The sequence below is a fragment of the Papaver somniferum genome, chromosome 7, assembly GCF_003573695.1.
Source record: "Papaver somniferum cultivar HN1 chromosome 7, ASM357369v1, whole genome shotgun sequence".
NCBI lineage: Eukaryota > Viridiplantae > Streptophyta > Magnoliopsida > Ranunculales > Papaveraceae > Papaver > Papaver somniferum.
Genome location: NC_039364.1, coordinates 72,733,314 through 72,750,565, shown reverse-complemented (window position 1 = coordinate 72,750,565; position 17,252 = coordinate 72,733,314). Strand labels below are relative to the sequence as shown.

Sequence of the window (17,252 nt, the reverse complement as noted above, 5' to 3'; positions counted from 1 at the left end):
AAACATCGTGTGTAGGCACTCCGCAACAAAATGGAAGAGTGGAGAGAAAGCATCAACATATATTGAATGTGGCAAGGGCTTTGAGATTTCAAGCCAACTTGCCAATGCGGTTTTGGGGAGAATGCGCATTGACAGCTGCGTATTTGATTAATCGTACTCCTACACCTATTCTTGAAAATAAAACGCCGTATGAAATATTGTTTGGAAAGCAACCTCCGTATAATCAGTTGAAAGTGTTTGGATGCCTGTGTTATGTGCATGATCAAAGTAATAAAGGGGATAAATTTGCAAGTAGATGAAGGAGGTGTGTTTTTCTTGGATATCCGTTTGGTAAAAAGGCATGGCAAGTATATGACTTGGATGAAAGAAAATTTCTTGTGTCAAGAGACGTCCAGTTTTGTGAGAATAGTTTCCCATATAAGAATGAAACATCTGTGTTGCAGCAGCCAACAGTTTCGACTCGCAAAGAAAGTGATCAGCCTGGTCATTCTATTGAGACCGAGGTGACTGGTGTATCAGCTGAGACTGATCAGTTGAATCCAGCGTTTGACTGGAGTGATGATGAAGACGTAACAGCGACAACAGGAGAAACTGTGGCAGTACCAGGCGTAACTGCGACAGCTGGAGACGCTGTAGGCATTCCGGGTGTAACTGCGACAAGAGGAGAAGGTGTATCAGTTCAAGATGTGACTGTGACACAAGGAGAAGGTGTAGCAGTTCAAGATATGACTGCAACGGAAGAAGAACGTGTAGCAGTTCAAGAGAGATCTGCTGGTATTATGAGTCCGGGCAATGATGTTGCAGTAGAAGGTGATATGGGTAAAGGAAAGCGTACGAAAATTCCATCGAGTAGGCTTAAGGGATTTGTGACGCACACCACTCGAGAAAATAGTCCATCTCATCTTCATTCATCACAATCATCCTCCTCAGGTACACCGTATCCTTTGACATATTATGTTAGTTGTGATAAATTTTCTAGTGGTTCCATAACAAGTTGGCATCATCATAGTCTCCCAAACTCGATCTGAGTGATGGCTCCAATGTGTTGCTGATCCAAGAGACAAGCATTGACTGAATTGCCACCCATTCTTCCAAATGTTCACTATCTTTAGGTTCTTGGATTGTTCCATCAATGAAACCAAACTTCCTCTTAGCTATTAATGATCTTCTTATGGCTCTAGCCCATTCATCATAGTTATGTCCTTTTAGAACAACCGGTGTGATAATTATACCTGGACCATCACTGGATCCTAGGTGATATACTGGATTCTTCTTTTGCGTATCATAATCTATATTCTTGTCTTTGCTTGATTCTCCATCTCCACCCATTCTCAACGATTTTTTTTCGGTTTTTCAACTGGCTCTGATACCATGTTAAAACTTTGGTAAATTCCTTTCTTAATTTCATTCATAGTAGTTCTATAGATACTTATACATGACCGATAACTTGGAGACTCAAAACTTTCCTAAGACACGGATTTGAGACTTTCCTTATAAGTCTCAAAATCATGACTTACATGGACAATCCTTTCCTAATATATCACTTACCTTATCAGTCTCACATTAGTGACTTACATGGACAATACTTTCCATAGACTGACCACTACGGTCTTGGAAAGTATTACACTTTCCTTAATAAAGATCAATTGATGAAATATCGTGAGCAGCAGTTGCCAATTAGAACTTTATGTCGGTTAATTATCCCGGAGGAAATAAGGAGGAAGAAAGAGTAAGAGCAAAGGGGCTTCGGTCGATGTATATCCAGACCCGAAGCTGTGACCAAGAAGGGGCATCAAGAAGACAAGAGGACGAAAGTAATGAGACATATCGGATTAATAATTCTGAAGGTAAACTTTCGCATGAACTGTGACTGATTGCTAAGCCTGCAGGTCTTGACAAAACAACCAAGGGGCTAATGTAAACACATGGATTTGGTCAGAAGCCGCAGACACCAGAATGGGGGCTTCACTGATATCCAGCCGAAGCCACCATTGACGATGACGCGTCAAGCCGAGATCACCATCAACGATGATGTGGCACAAGTGGGCTGTCATTGGAAGATGATTAGTGATTGCCTAAATAACCCCAGCTGTAATAGTATACATGTACGACTAATGACAGAAGACTTACCATAAAAAATATTAGGGTACACGTGTACGATATTTCAATATCAGGCTTTTCCTATAAAAGCAGAGCAATCCTTCAGAGAGAGACAAAGCTTTTCAGAGAATTGTACTATGTATTGGGATTAGTCTCCTCATAACCTTGTATCAATTTAAGGGTGTGCCATCTATTATTGTGTGAAGTAATGAGGATAAGTCTAAGCCTTCTCCAACTTTGGTATCAATATGCAGCAGTTCCTTTACATATATGTTGCTTATCAAAAATACATAGATGTTAATTGCAGCAACTTCTGTAACTTCACAACTGTACTTCCAAAATGATTTACTTTTACAGAACCCTTACTTCAGAAGAGGGGTTTCAATTTATGGTTTTACAATTACTGTATATGCAAAAGACCATATCGAAAAGAAACTGATGTCTAAAGTGCACCGTCTTACCGCGAATTGCTGGTCAACAACAGATAGTTCTAATATAAGTGAGAAACTATTACATCAACATGAAGAATGATGAAATTGCTTTTACAGAATCTTGGCCTCTATTTCCTCAAGTGTCAGCCCCTTAGTTTCTGGCACAATGAAGTATATGAAGACGAGGGCCAGTAGAGCTATCACCCCAAATACAACAAACAGCATTCCGGCCCCAATCAATGTCTGCAAATAAAATCCACAACCAACACACATCAGCTCTTCTGTTTAACAATGAAGTGAATTATAAGATTTTTAAAGAATACAGAGGATTCCAATGAATCTGACTGTAAATGCTACAGTCAGATATACAGTTGATCAACAAATGGGTTATTCTGTTATCTAATAATATAATGAATCGTTCAGTTCACCATTTACTACCAACAGACTTTTCAATATGATTCAAAGTATTCAAACAGTCTGAAGTTAATAAGAAGCAAATGGTCAACGGTGAAATATCATGACCTTATTACTTCTATCAACTCAGGTTGTTGTTACAAACTAACTGCTCCAGTGTTTAGAAACAAGTTATTAAGAACTATGAAAAAGAAACAGCATCAGAAAGATGAGATAAGTACCTCAACTGGAGAGAAAGCGAACGTGACTAGTGCATTTGAAGCAAAGTTCACAAGAACTGCGATACTTAATCCACGTCCTCTAAGACGCAATGGGAAAATCTCCGAAATCATTAACCAGCCAATAGGTCCAAAGGATAGCTGCAGAATTAGACAAGGCTTGTTACAGAATTAAAACTAAATGTAGATAAAAAGCCGAAGCATATAACACAAGAGGACACTTCGAAACAAAATATCTAAAACAAAGTCTTTCATACCTGATAACATCCAACATACAGCAATAGGGCACAAACAGCAATGAATGGTGCATTATTCAAGAAAGTGTAATATGATGCAAGTAAGAACAAAGAAACTGCCTGCAATAATAACCAAAATACTATTTAGTCAGCGAATGACGAAACCCATAACCACAGATTTCATGCCTTAAGTATCATTGGCGTTTAGTAGGAGCTAATGCATTAGACGAAAGTAGTATGAACAACTTACGATGCCACTGACACCGCCAAGCAGTAAAGGTCTTCGCCCAAGTTTATCCACCACAAGGACCGCTACTCCAGTCATTATCAACTACAAAAAAGAAGAAAATTAAGGCTTTCAGAAGTTGGGTACGTACGATACATCAATAGTTACTCGTATAATTGAATGCATTGCATAAATAGAACTGGTACCAAGGTGGGGCTTAGAATAGATATGTTGCAATTTCTCTGTCATATCCAGTTACTTGTTTGAGCAATTTTACTACGTGAAGACCATCCTCTTTGTGTAAAAACTAGGTTTCATGGTTGAGAATTAGGTGATGGGCAAATTAGATTCATCTAAAACAAAGAAATAAGACCCACCTTCAGTAAACCTAGAAGAATTGAGACCCGGGTAGCATCAGATGCAGCAGAAAACCCTGCACTCTGCAAAATAATTAAAAAAGAGAAGAAAGATTAAAGGATGAAGGTGGACCAGTGCTTCTGTTAACACGGACTATTTTACGAAAAAAGAATTAAGTAACAATACAAAGTCATACACATGTAGTTTACCTTGAGAATTGTTGCAGCATAATATAACACACTTGGTTGCCCTGTGATCTGCCATGTGAGAGTCATACATGTATATTATCGAACAATTAGGCTTTTAAAATTACAGAACATTGGGTTAATGATAATACCTGCTGGAACAAAACCAATCCAGCACCAATAGTAAGTGCTTTCAAGCACTTTCCTTCAAAAATATCCCTGAATGAGGACTCCTTTTCTCCTTCAACATAAGAAAGCTCATTCAGCATTTCATCTACTTGTTCTGGAGCTGAATTACCAATGGCTTCACCCCTCAGCCGGCACAAACAACATATTGCAGTTTCTCTTGCCTCCTCTGTATTTCCCTTCCCTTGTATGGCGCATAATAACAACCATCGTGGTGATGGAGGCAACCACCACATTCCAATTCCCATAAGCAAAGATACAGGAATACTAGTAGCATACATATAACGCCATCCTGCAACTATATGAATTTCCAGACTGCCAACTGTATAACCTAACTGCAAGAGAGATGAAACCCAGAATTTACAAGTTCAAGGTTTTATTACATACATAAATTGATGTAGAAGTTTGCAGAAACCACAACATTGCGTGGGGTATTATACCAGACATAATAACTACTCATCAACTACCTCAGAATGTATTTTGTAACTAACACTTCCACAATAATAAACAACGAGGGTAGAAATGTGAAGAACTTACAAGCATTCCTAGAACTATAAAGAGCTCTTTAAGAGAAATCAGTCGTCCTCGTATCTGACTTGGTGCAGTCTCAGCAATGTACATTGGAGCAGCATGCATTGCCTAAAAGCATAGCAGGAAATCAAAAACTCTGGCAAGAAACAAGTTTACTACAGAAACTGTGGAACACTGCTACACGGTCTCTTGGACCTAGAGAACTATGGTGAGATTTTTCTAACTCGGTTAATCACTTTGTCCTTATTGTGTATGTGCACTTGGCAACACCACAAATCAAGACGCTGTGCACAATAAAAGGTTTGATAGGAAGAGGATAGTTACTTACCAGTCCAATTCCCATACCATATATTACGCGTCCGATCACCAAAATCGCAAAGTTGGGTGCAACTGCTGTTACTAGAGCTCCAATAAGATAAAGCAAAGAGGACGTAATCAACTCCCTTCGTCTTCCTTCAAAAATAAATTTTCTGATTTAGGTTTCACCACGGAATGCACTAGATAATCTCTTAATGTGCAAGAAGAACAAACCTAGGAAGTCAGCGATGGTAAAAGCCAAGATAGAACCAATCAAGGCCCCATACAATGAACCGCTGACCTATAACCATGTAAAGACCAAAAAGGGAATCAAAAAAATGAAATATACATTCAAAGGTGAAACTATTCCAAAACCATTTAGCTTAAAACGCCATGAATACGTAGCAAGACAAATCAAAGATGAGTTAAGAACTCACAACGATCCCAATCTCCACAGATGACAAATTATACCATGAGGTCCCGCTCAGTGCAGCTGACTGCAAAGAACCAGAATTATTAAGAAATTTAGTACAATAGAACAAGGGATATATTTAGTCATTTGATAAAGACTTTATACTTATTATTCACACTATTTTCTTACTAGGATGTTATCGATTTGCATATATTATAACATTTCATGAAATGCAAAGCTCAAACAACCTATCGAAATAGTAAATTGATTTCAAAGTTCAAATTGTACAATACCTCCAAAGAAATTGTGGCTCCAGATGTAGCACCGATGTCATAGCCATACAACAATCCCCCAATCGCTGGGAAGAAAAACCTAACAATTTCATCCAAGTTAAAATAAATTAGTTTTTTCCCTGAGTACGTATCTTATTTAACTAAGCAATAATAACTAAGAAAACATAAAATTGAAATATACTGACGGTGGGATTGCTGACAGAACAGAGTAACTCTCCAAAGAATGATCCCCATTAAGAAGTGGTTCTCTTGCATTGTCGATCTCATCTGTGGACTTATCTGACTACAGAATCCCACAAATTACAAGATAAGAACAACTACCCAAAACCCAGTTTTAGAATCTGATGTCAATGCCAAAAACTGAGAGATACATAAAGTTAAACCAAAAAAAAGAGAGAAAGAAACTGAAATTAAATGAAAGTATCATTCATACCTTTCCGAAAAATGATAGCCTGGGCTGTTCAGGATCTGATGACTCGGTAGCCATTTTTGGTATCTGAATTCTAGTCAATTTCTACTAGTGCTACTAGTTCATAGGTTTTATTGAAGATTAGGTTTTAGTGTTTCTTTTTTCTTTTTTTTAAAGGAGAAAGTCTGGTTAGGTGAGAGCTCTGTTTGAGAAAACTAGAATTCAAGAGAGGAAAATTGAATTCTGAGGAAGAAAATAAAGTCAAAACTGAGACGAAGCAGTTGTACAATCAAACCAAACTCAAAATATCTTAATCTTAAGAGATACGAGTATTGTTAAACTAATTATGTACACCACCCAAGTTTGTAAATTTCTATAACAACTCCCCTTGACTGTTTCGTCAACACTTACTGACTTACTATGTGCGCAAGATACCCTACCTTTTATTTAACCGAAACCACTTATTGTTACCCAAGCTAAATGCTAAAATACAAAACAAAACTGAAAAAGTTTTCGAGGGGAATTGAAGTTCAAAATTGTAAATTAATGTAGACAACTAAAATAGAAAAAATATGGACAAGTTTATCCTCAAATATAAATTTTGAATTGACCAATAGATTTCCATCCATTTATATTTCAATTTTTATATCCCATTGTAGATACCCCAAATTTGAGAGTAAGAAGACATGCGTAAAAGAGCAAGTAAGTGCGCCAGGTCCATGACGAGATGAATAATGACGTCCATGACAAGGCGAGAGGTTCATGACGAGTGATGAGGTCCATGACAAGATGAGAGGTCTATGACAAGATGAATGATGAGGTCCTTGACAAGGTGAGAGGTCCGTGACAAGATGAGAGGTCCGTGACGAGATGAGTTATGAAGTCCGTGACGATATGTGAGTGATAAGGTCCATGACATGAGCATTGAATTTGATAAAGGAGTGGCTAAGGGTGAGTAGCGGATCAAAAGGAGATGCCTGCACCAAGGAGCAGGTCATGGCGTCAGGTCCTTGACGAGACGGATGAGACGAGTCCATGACATATATGTTAAATTTGATACAATGGCCTAGGGGCGAGCAGTGAGGCCGAGGGGTGCCTGCGATAAGTAATTGGAGATGATGACTACTAGACAATGACACACGTCAGCGACGGTGGGTCCCAGGTAAGGCTGCCCAGAATCCGATAGGCTAGAAGAAATGTATCCTCAGCAGGGGTATGTGCACACAGATCAACATACAGGAATATTTCGAATGTCAACATCACACACCAGTACGATGTCGAGCAATCCAAGGAACTTTGGGAAGCTATAAATACCCCCTTCAAGAGAGATTAAATTGATTCATTACTTTTCTATTTTCTGTGTAAGCTATAGCATCGTACTACTTTCTGGATCGGGGTTATTCTCTATCCATTTTTGTATAACTTAGAGGTTGACCCTCTTGAATTTGTACCATATTTACACCTATAAAATCTAATTTAGTATTTTACTGAGATAAAAGAAAAAAAAGAGTGAAATCAAACGATATCGAGGGTTTATAGTGAAATTACATCGACGGTTTATTTGACTATCATGGGATCGGAGAACTATGATATAAAGGTCTATTTTGAATCAGACTCACAAAACCTAATTCATTTCGTCCATTACAGAACCAAAACACATTTGAGAGAAATATGCTCGGTGAAATCATAGATCTATTGAGACCCACTATATAACACATAATCCACCACATCGGCAGGGAAGGAAATTAGTGGGGGACAAGCTAGCAAACCCCACAATTAGTGAAAATTAGCAAAGATCCATCGAAGCAACAATCTATAAATATGTATTTTTTTTAACTAACTTTTTATAGGTATAAGTCAAATATATTTTTCATATGCCGCAGAAGAGGGGAAAAAAAGTTTTTTGTTAGAGGGAGAGCAAAAGGTGATTTGAAAAGAGCAAAAATCATTGTTGACCCGCTAACTCGGTCGAATTTTGCTGTGAGTCAGTAACTATTCTTTTTCGGACTGAAAATACCCCTATCCTAACCTGACGTGTTAATCCAACTTATCTAATTTAAACATATCGATGTCGTAGTTATCGGTGAGTTATCGGCTTATTTGATTGATTAGTCTGAGAATTGAAAAGGCTGTAATTTAGATACAACGAGCAGTGGTTATGGATGAATGTTCTATTGTTTATGCAGGAAGGAGGAGAAGCAAGTTGGTCGTATTTTGGGCCTAAAATTTTGTCAAATAAATTAGGTTAACAAATGGGTTTAGGTTGGTGAGCATGGGAAGAGAGTGTGTGTTATCAAGGGTATTCTGATCTGAGTCGATATTATTTTTTGAATCGATGGAATGAGCGAGTCAATAACGTCTTCTCATATAGTTTTTTGCTTTTCCTCCAATAAAAATCAAAAAAAAAAAAGTTCATATGGAGAGAATATTTTGAACTAAAGTAAAGCTGGCACACTTGGGGTCCCCATGAGGATCCTTCAGTTAACCTGCTTCAATTTGGTATCAGACAGTGAGCAAAGAAATTCAACGAGTCTTTTGCCAAATTATACTAGAGTGTGTGAACTTTAATGAATTTTCCTCAGTTTTCCCACACTATGCTTGGCAGCCGTTGGATTTTTCTGGAAATGGCACAATACCAACAAATATTTGGTCGCACTTTGCATTTAATAACCCATGTGTATAACCCATGTGTATTTGCTGGTGGGTTGTTTTGTTCAGGCCAACTATTATTGGCCCCCTAGTGTCGTGCGGTATCATGTAATATATATGCACATAAGCTCTGATTATAACGTGGTCGACTAAACAAAAGTACGCTATCCTCGTGCTAGTAGGTAGAGTTCCATGTAAATCACGTTGAGTCTACACGAAATCTGGTCACAACATCTCGACGACTCGAAACTCTCCGTACAAAGATGTGGTTAGGATCCGAGGTTGGATGTCTTAAAAGTAACCGGTCTTTAATGTGCACACCTATTGGGAAATTTAGGACTGCACAAAACCGAACCAGAACCGAAAACCAAAACCGAAATCGAACAATTTAAACCGAACAGAACCGAAATCATATCCCAATGGTTCATTTGTGGTTGTCAGTCACAAAAAACCGACACTATTGGTTTCGGTTTAGGTTTCCTAAAAAAACCGAACCGAAAACCATATGGTTAACCGATTGTTACTGGCATAGGATTGAACTAATATTAGCCACGGATGTTAGAGGGGAGCATTAAGCTCTTATATTTTTGTCGCCTTTAATTTAGGGGTGTAAATATTACCCGAAAAAACTCAGCCTGCCCGTATCCGCCCAAGCCCGCCTGTACCTGAAATTGCTCAAAGCCTGTTATGGCCCGTTGCGGGCTACCCGGCCTGGCCTGGATTAATTTATTGGACGGTATCGGGCTTTGCGATTAATTATGATGCCCGACCTGAATTTGTTTACGGGCTCACAAATATTAAGCCTGGACTGCCCGGCCTGTCTTAGTTTTTGGGTCGGGCGCCCGGCCTGCCCGAATTTACACCCCTACTTTAATTCTCTTTTGAACTAGTTTTGTTTTAATTAGTATGTAGTTAAAAGATGTTTGGGGGTTTTCTTAGCTCGATACTGCGAACCTCTATTATTCTCATAGCAGAATGAATCTTTTCACACTGATGAATTATAGTTAATGAATGGTTAGGACTCTTAGGAGGATTATTCGAGTTAAAGCTTTTTGCTGTCATTTTAGTTGCTCGTCATTTATGTCTCTGATATGTTGCCAGCAAACTTTTCTGCCGCTTGTAGTATTAGGTGTACTGTTTGTGTAAACTATAAAGCACTGACACATTATTGTTTATAAATCATTCGGTTAACCAAAAACCGTCTGGTTTTTAACAAAACCGAGTAGAAACCGAAACCAATGAAACCGAATAGGCTATATGGTTTTATTGGTTTTCATTATTGGAAAACCGAGTACTTTGGTTTCGGTTTAGGTTTTGCCAAAAACCGAACCATGTGCAGCCCTAGGGAAACTTATCTATATACCCCTAGTATGAGACCCCTTGAAAAATACCCTTTCTAAATTAAATTATACCCCTAAGCTTAATACATTACTAAAATACCCTCTTTTGTATAGGTTATATACAAAATCACTACCACTAACCATTATTCAAAAAGAAAAAAAGAAAAAAAAATCCACTGTCTATTGCCCACCACCGCCGCCAACCACCACCACCACCACTTTCCTCCACCGCCGCCGCCGTCCACCACCACCAACCACTACCGTTGTCCGCCACCAACCACCACTGCCGCAAATCACCACCGCTGCCAACCACCACCTCCGCCAACTACCACCACCGTCGTCCACCACCATTGTCTGCCGTCAACCAACACCGACGCCAACCACCACCACTTTCCTCGACCACCACCAAAAACCACCACCGTTGCCGTCATCGCCACCACCACCATGTGAAGTCAACTTGCTGAAGTTGTCTCCAAATCTGAGGCAACTAGCTCAAGTTGTTTCGAAAGTGGAGGCAACTAGCACAAGTTGTCTTCAAAAGTGAAAGCAACTAGCCCAAGTTGTCTCCAAAATATGGAGGCAACTAGCACAAGTTGTCTCCAAAAAAAAAATTATACACAAACGAGTGAACCTAGTGTGAATCGAACACACATCTTCTGACATATATTCAGTTGTGCTACCATTGCACCACATATTCGTCAATAGAAAAAAACATATTAAAATTACATACCAGCCTCTCCCGCTTCATATCTCATTACTGGATTAGCACATCTTCAATTGCAAATCCAGTAAGAAGACTCACATATTCACCACACCACCAGTGCTCAACCAATAATTCAAACCACCACCAGACATCATCACATCCTCCATCTCTGCTACTGCAACTCTACCTGCAACAGATTCATGACCACAACCATATATGCACACTTGCAACATGAGCCAACACCTGCAATCACTTCCATGCCCTTACTCAAACACCATCAACAACACACAAGCAACAACAACTCCTTGTTCTGCTCTTCACTGCCTAAACACATATTCAGTTCATCAACAAAGCACAAACAACTTCATCCATCAGCTCATCTGTAATTGTACTAGCCAGCACTCTCAACTCCATAGTTGTCTCCATATATGGAGGTATATGGATGTAACTGGCCAAAGTTTTCTTCGTATATGGAGGCAACTTGTTCAAGTTTTCTCGATATATGGAGGAAACTTGTTCAAGTTGTCTCCGTATATGAAGGCAACTTGGACAAGTTGACTTACAATCAAATACATTTCCCTGAGTAAGAACCCTATCAACATTACCATATCATTCATATATCACTAAGTTACTAACATCAACATAAGGTTTGTTACTTCCATTTACACTATCACCACCTCCACTGCACCAACACCAACATAAATGCTCTAATCACCTCCTATACACTACACTAAAATCCACCACCAAAGGTTGTTGTGAGCAAAAAAATCACCACCACTGCCACCACCACAATATACACTACCACAAACACTGCTTCAAACACAACATTCACCACCATAACGTCAACTGCTTCAACAATACAAACTATAAGCGCCTCCATAAGCTTGAATTGAGAACAACTTTTGCATTTTCTAATCATACAATATTCAATCACCAACAAAAATGATTCACAAAATTTCTAAAATCTCACCAACAAATAAAAAAAATCATACATTTGAATGAAAATAAAAAAAATTAACATATCCAAATTAATACATCGAACTAGTTGGTTCATTCTCACCTGATTACGAATCTCTCGATTAATTTTATCTTCACTGCTCATTTCCCTTATCAATTCCAAATCGGATCTGATACTAACGACCATCATCTCTTCATATGGATTATTCTGATTTACCTTCCATTTCTTCTCAAATCATCGAATCTATCAAATCTGAAATCGATGTTACAATTTCGAATTTAACAACAACGTGAATTTCATTCATGAGTGGTTCTTCAGGATCAAAATTAAAGACCTAAACCTACAACAATCATACATGTTAATATCTAGATCAGCTCATATAACTCCATGAATCTTCAAATCGAAATTAATAGATCGGAAAATCTCGATAACGGGATCAATTATCAAAATCTGGAGGAAGAATATGAAGAACAATTATCAAATTCTACTACATCTGATGATGATTTCAATTTCATCGAAAAACCTAAATCTTTGTCTTGAATTTAACTGGAAATAAAAAAGAAACACAAATCGAAATGTTATAGATAGAGGTGGAGATGTTGATTTTGGAGATAATGGTGGTGGAGTTTGGTTTTAATCGATTCAGTGGTGGTGTTGATGACGACGGATGTGGTGGAGGAGGAGCCTGAAACAGACGAGAGAGAGCGGAGAGAATATATTTAGATCTGATAATTGTAAATGAAATAAACTTATGTCCTCTTTTGTTTAATGGGTAAAAATGGAATATTATTATTTTTTTAGTTTCCTTTTTAGAAGGTAGGGGTATATACATAATCGATAAGGGTATTTGTGGAGGATTCATGGTTATTATTTTTTAGTTTCCTTTTTAGAAGGTAGGGGTATATATATAATCGATAAGGGTATTTGTGGAGGATTCATGGATAGGGGGTGATTATAACATTCCCACTATTGACAAAGGTGGACTGGGCTTTAGAGATTTAAAACATTTTAATGTTGCTTTGTTAGCTAAATGGGTTTGGAGATTTGGAGTAGAAAATAGCTCACTATGGTATTTATAATTGAAGACAAGTATGGAGTTTCTGCATCTTTGTGGATCCCTGACAAGGTTAAAGAACCTTATGGATCATCGTGCTGGAAAGCAATCGTCAAGCAAGCCGCTAAAGTATCTCAGTTCTCCTCATTGGTGATGCAAAATGGTGCTAGTATATCTTTTTGGTTTGATAGGTGGGTGGGTAATCATCCTCTTAAGGTTTCTTTTCCCGAGCTTTTCAAAATCAGCGGAAAAAAGAAGGGTTCCATTTCTTCTCACATCTATACTAATGATAATCTAGTAAGCTGGAATCTTCACTTCAAGAAAGCTTTATCTGACAATGAAGCTGAACAATTGATTGCTTTATTGGATTTGATTGGACCTGAGCCTCCGGTACTTAATAATTCAGAAGATAGATGAAGGTGGACTCTTTCTGCCACATGTACCTTCTCTACTAGCTCTCTTTACTCAGCCTTACACTCTTGTGATGAAGTTCCACAATTCCCACATGAAACCATTTGGAATAATAAGATTCCTACCAAAATATGCTTCTTCTTATGGCTTGCCTCACATGACAGAATAGTTACAACTGATAAGCTTATAGAATGGGGTTATCACCATGTGAACAAATGCTTTATGTGTCATAATGCTGAGGAATGTGGTAGACATCTATTTTCTGATTGTCCTCTTCCAAAAAGGATTTGGAACTATCTATTGCCATCATATGGTCTAAATGGAATTTGGCCATCTTCGATTCTGGTACTTCTGCAATCATGGGAAACTTTTAGATCTCAGGGAATCAATAAAAAGATATGGTTTCTAATACCCGCAGCTGCTCTATGGACAATCTGGAACGAAAGAAACCAAAGAATTTTTGAGGATAAATCCTTGAATGGGGACCAACTATGTCAAAATGCAAGAGTTCTTCTTCACTCATGTGCTGCTTTGTTTAAATCTAGTATTAGAGGGAATTTCAACAACATCTCTTTCAATTGGGATTTGATTTTCACTTAAATTTTGTAATCTTGTAAGTTGTTTTTATTTTTCTGACTTCCCGCTCTCTTACATCTTGTAAGAAGCATCTGTACTTTCTCCCTCTTTCTATAAAATTCTTCTTTATCAAAAAATGTCTTAAAAGTAAAAACATCAAGGTGGCTGGCTAAGGGTGCGAGAATTGAAGCATACACGCCGATCTCTCCTGGTCAAGCAAATTAATATAGAGATTTGGCTAGGAAAGGTAGGCTTTATGAAGAAAAATTGTGGCCGAGAAGATGGACAACACAAATACTACTATACCAACAAACAATTCAAAGTCATGTAGCAAAAGCAATTGGAAAGGAAATCTTAATAAAATCAGAAAAAATTCTGGGTTGTGTTTAAGCCATAGGCTATAAAAAAGAACAGCCGAAAACAAAACAAGCATTACATTGGCTTTCTTTCAACTGCTACATAATTATTTATCATCTTCAATATGTATGCAACAAAGGGAAAAGAAAGCAAGATACAGGATGAGAAGACGAGCAACAATTTCATAGTATACTTTCTTCCAACAAGTGTTGTACTTCAACATGGCATGGAATATTTTCTAACCATCGGTCTTGGTTGGCTCCCATGGCTGGTACCTAGTCCAGTTTCTCTGCCCTGGGTTGAGAGAGTGTCCTTTGGAGTGATATATGTATTCATCTCCTTCTCCAGTGTAGTTCTGCTTGTGTTCAATTCCATACCTCTGTGGTTTCAGCATCAGAAGCTGCATACAATATGTAAGTAGTAAATACAAAATGGAAACCATTTTCTTGATGGAAAATCTTCAAACTGATGGATAACGACAGACTAGGAAATGAAATAATTTATTACCTCATCCCCAGTGTGGTCAGTGATATGGTGGAGCCATCCATGCCATTCAGGAGGAATTTGAGACGCATTGTACCTCTTCTTGTCTCCATACTCTACCCACCTGTGTCTTCCTGCAGAAATGTCACCAAATTCTAGGTTAAATTTAAAATTATTTTATAATTTTCACAAGAGATGAACTGATGAATCACAGGATAATACGATCTTCAAATTAAAATTATCGTTTTCATCAAGAATGATGAATATGCTCATCTTGCTTATATTGAGATTGAGAAATTCGAAGAACAGGTGGATTTCAAAAAAATGTCAAGTGTTGTAATAAAATTTACACTGTTGAACTTTCCAGTGACATTTTCAGTTAATTGCATATCATATTCTTCTAGTTCTAGGAGATAAAACTGTTGAAGGAGATACCACGTTTTATTCGGCCAAACATCACTACTAAGCTTCCTTCAAGTTGTAACATGTTTATCCAAAAGTATAATGTCTGAACTCTAAAGAGCATCAAAAGTCACGGTCTACAGTAGACGCATTTGATGAAGCAGTATGATCTATCAACAGTTCCATTTTTCCTACACAACTTTAAGGAGCATTGAACATTTGAAAAAGAAAGAGAGAGGAAGATTCCAACTGTAGCTTATAGGATCAATAAGCATTCAGATCATTATTTCACCTTCCCTATAAAGTTCACCAACTCCACCACATTCAAGCTACTTAAAACTCATATCGTATCTTAAAATAATCTGCATATGTTACAATATATAGATGCCAGTGAACACTAAAAGGTAAAACCATGAAAAGGATATATATATACGAAACTGAAACCTGAGAAAATTTGTTTCAACACATAGAAAGTAACAAGAATGCAAAATTAGAATTACTGACCATATTGATTCTCCATGTTCTGATAATATTTGTTCCCAAACTTATCAACTCCCACAAGAGTAGCACCAATATTGTGAATTTTGATTTGCCTGTACACACCATGAATTGGAATTTAAGCATATCTTTTAATTTTAATGAGAAGCATATGAACTCAGAAGACATGATCGAAGAGATTCGGTGACACAAATAGAAGTTTCCTCGTACCTAGCAATATCAAGGTACTGAAAGAAGGATAAGAACAATCATATTTGAAGACCATGTATGTTATGGAGATTTTCAAATAGCACATATTTCATACATGTACAAGGAAGTCGAGTTTCAAACGACATATACATTCTATCTTAGGGTTCCAAGAGACCTTGCATTCAACCTAAGAGAGGGTACGTTGAGACTTGCTTAATCGATCGACCTCATGTGTTTAAAATACACCAGATCATTGCATCAAAATGTTAGCCGACAGTACAGAAGAAAGAATGTCAAGTCTGGATGTACTTATACACACAACTAAAGCATAGCAATGCATTCATAAGAAACATTAATCCAACGGCATGATTCAAATTATGAAATAAGGATAGCAACTAATTAGCTAAAGTCTATGAAGACCTGAAAAAAACGTATTAGATGCAGATATTCATCGAGACAGATTTACACATCACTCGTTTAAATAATACTTGGTCAACATTTATCACTCCAGATCAAAAGAACTAATATGTATCTGAATCGATTGATAACCCCTCTATACAATCTCAACTATAAAACACCTATGATAAGTTAGAAATAAACCCTAAAAAATAGATAAATATAAGCTTTCAATTGGATAGTATTTACTTACAGAAGGTTTCCATCGGGAAGGCAGTTCCTGCAAAGAACAATAGAAACCGTTAACAAGATTAGGGCAAAATTATTACAATCATTTCTTCTATGTATCCAGTAGAAATGAGAAAATTAATGAAGATTTTTCTCCTAGAACAAATATCAAATTTATGAACCTAATCAGTAAGATATACATCAATCCGATAAATTATACAGGGAAAATCAAATAATTTGGGGTTTTTTAAACCATTGTATTTGGGGAAAACCTCCTCTCAATTTCAACAAAAAATTTCTACTTTTTTGTTGAAGAGATAGTGTGACTTACAAGAATCCTGCTTCCTTGATTTCCCTCGCTACATTCCGAATGCCTTTCTCCTTAATCGCATTGAATGCACTCTTCAACAAGGATGCCATTTTTCACCAACTCTCCTCTCTGTAGATCTCTCACGAAGAAGAAATACTTTTTCTAGCACGTGCCACTATATGGCATTCAATTTGATCAAGCGTGCCAACATTATTTTAAGACCGACCGACGAGTCGACGACTCCACGGATTCATGGTTTGATGCAGCGTTTTTTGTTTTTGTGTTTTTTCTAACCAAAAGGCAAAGTTAGTGAGATTCACTAAGCAGTTAACACGCTTAAAAAAAAGGATACAAGAAGATTGCTAGCCCGAGCTGGAGATTACATAATTGCGGCGATAGAAAT

At 37.6% G+C, this 17,252-nt stretch overlaps 2 protein-coding genes across 2 annotated transcripts; both read right to left on the bottom strand.

The window, feature by feature from the left end:
• Positions 1–2,327: 2,327 nt before the first annotated feature.
• Positions 2,328–6,580, bottom strand: LOC113297603 (D-xylose-proton symporter-like 2). The gene is made up of 14 exons (XM_026546131.1): positions 6,320–6,580; positions 6,072–6,169; positions 5,887–5,965; positions 5,619–5,678; positions 5,416–5,482; positions 5,213–5,337; positions 4,891–4,992; positions 4,320–4,688; positions 4,192–4,239; positions 4,003–4,065; positions 3,650–3,730; positions 3,421–3,519; positions 3,167–3,304; positions 2,328–2,774 (listed from the first exon to the last, which is right to left on the bottom strand). Exons 1-14 carry the CDS (start codon positions 6,371–6,373, stop codon positions 2,643–2,645), a joined length of 1,515 nt encoding a protein of 504 aa, XP_026401916.1. The 5' UTR covers positions 6,374–6,580; the 3' UTR covers positions 2,328–2,642.
• Positions 6,581–14,312: 7,732 nt separating this feature from the next.
• LOC113297602 (probable NADH dehydrogenase [ubiquinone] 1 alpha subcomplex subunit 12) lies at positions 14,313–17,040 on the bottom strand. The gene is made up of 5 exons (XM_026546130.1): positions 16,871–17,040; positions 16,565–16,591; positions 15,733–15,821; positions 14,851–14,960; positions 14,313–14,743 (listed from the first exon to the last, which is right to left on the bottom strand). The coding sequence occupies exons 1-5, from the start codon at positions 16,957–16,959 to the stop codon at positions 14,582–14,584; spliced, it is 477 nt and encodes a 158-aa protein (XP_026401915.1). The 5' UTR covers positions 16,960–17,040; the 3' UTR covers positions 14,313–14,581.
• Between the last annotated feature and the right edge of the window lie 212 nt (positions 17,041–17,252).

Bases quoted from the DNA above. Each gene is read 5' to 3' on its own strand.
- LOC113297602 (XM_026546130.1), bottom strand. From the start codon at position 16,959: ATGGCATCCTTGTTGAAGAGTGCATTCAATGCGATTAAGGAGAAAGGC. The intron at 15,822-16,564 runs GTAAGTAAATAC...TGGTGTGTACAG, and splicing joins CTTCCCGATGGAAACCTTCT to GCAAATCAAAATTCACAATA. The intron at 14,744-14,850 runs GTAATAAATTAT...TATTGTATGCAG, and splicing joins CTGACCACACTGGGGATGAG to CTTCTGATGCTGAAACCACA.
- LOC113297603 (XM_026546131.1), bottom strand. From the start codon at position 6,373: ATGGCTACCGAGTCATCAGATCCTGAACAGCCCAGGCTATCATTTTTC. The intron at 6,170-6,319 runs GTATGAATGATA...GGGATTCTGTAG, and splicing joins GGCTATCATTTTTCGGAAAG to TCAGATAAGTCCACAGATGA. The intron at 3,731-4,002 runs GTGGGTCTTATT...TCTTTTTTGTAG, and splicing joins TTCTTCTAGGTTTACTGAAG to TTGATAATGACTGGAGTAGC.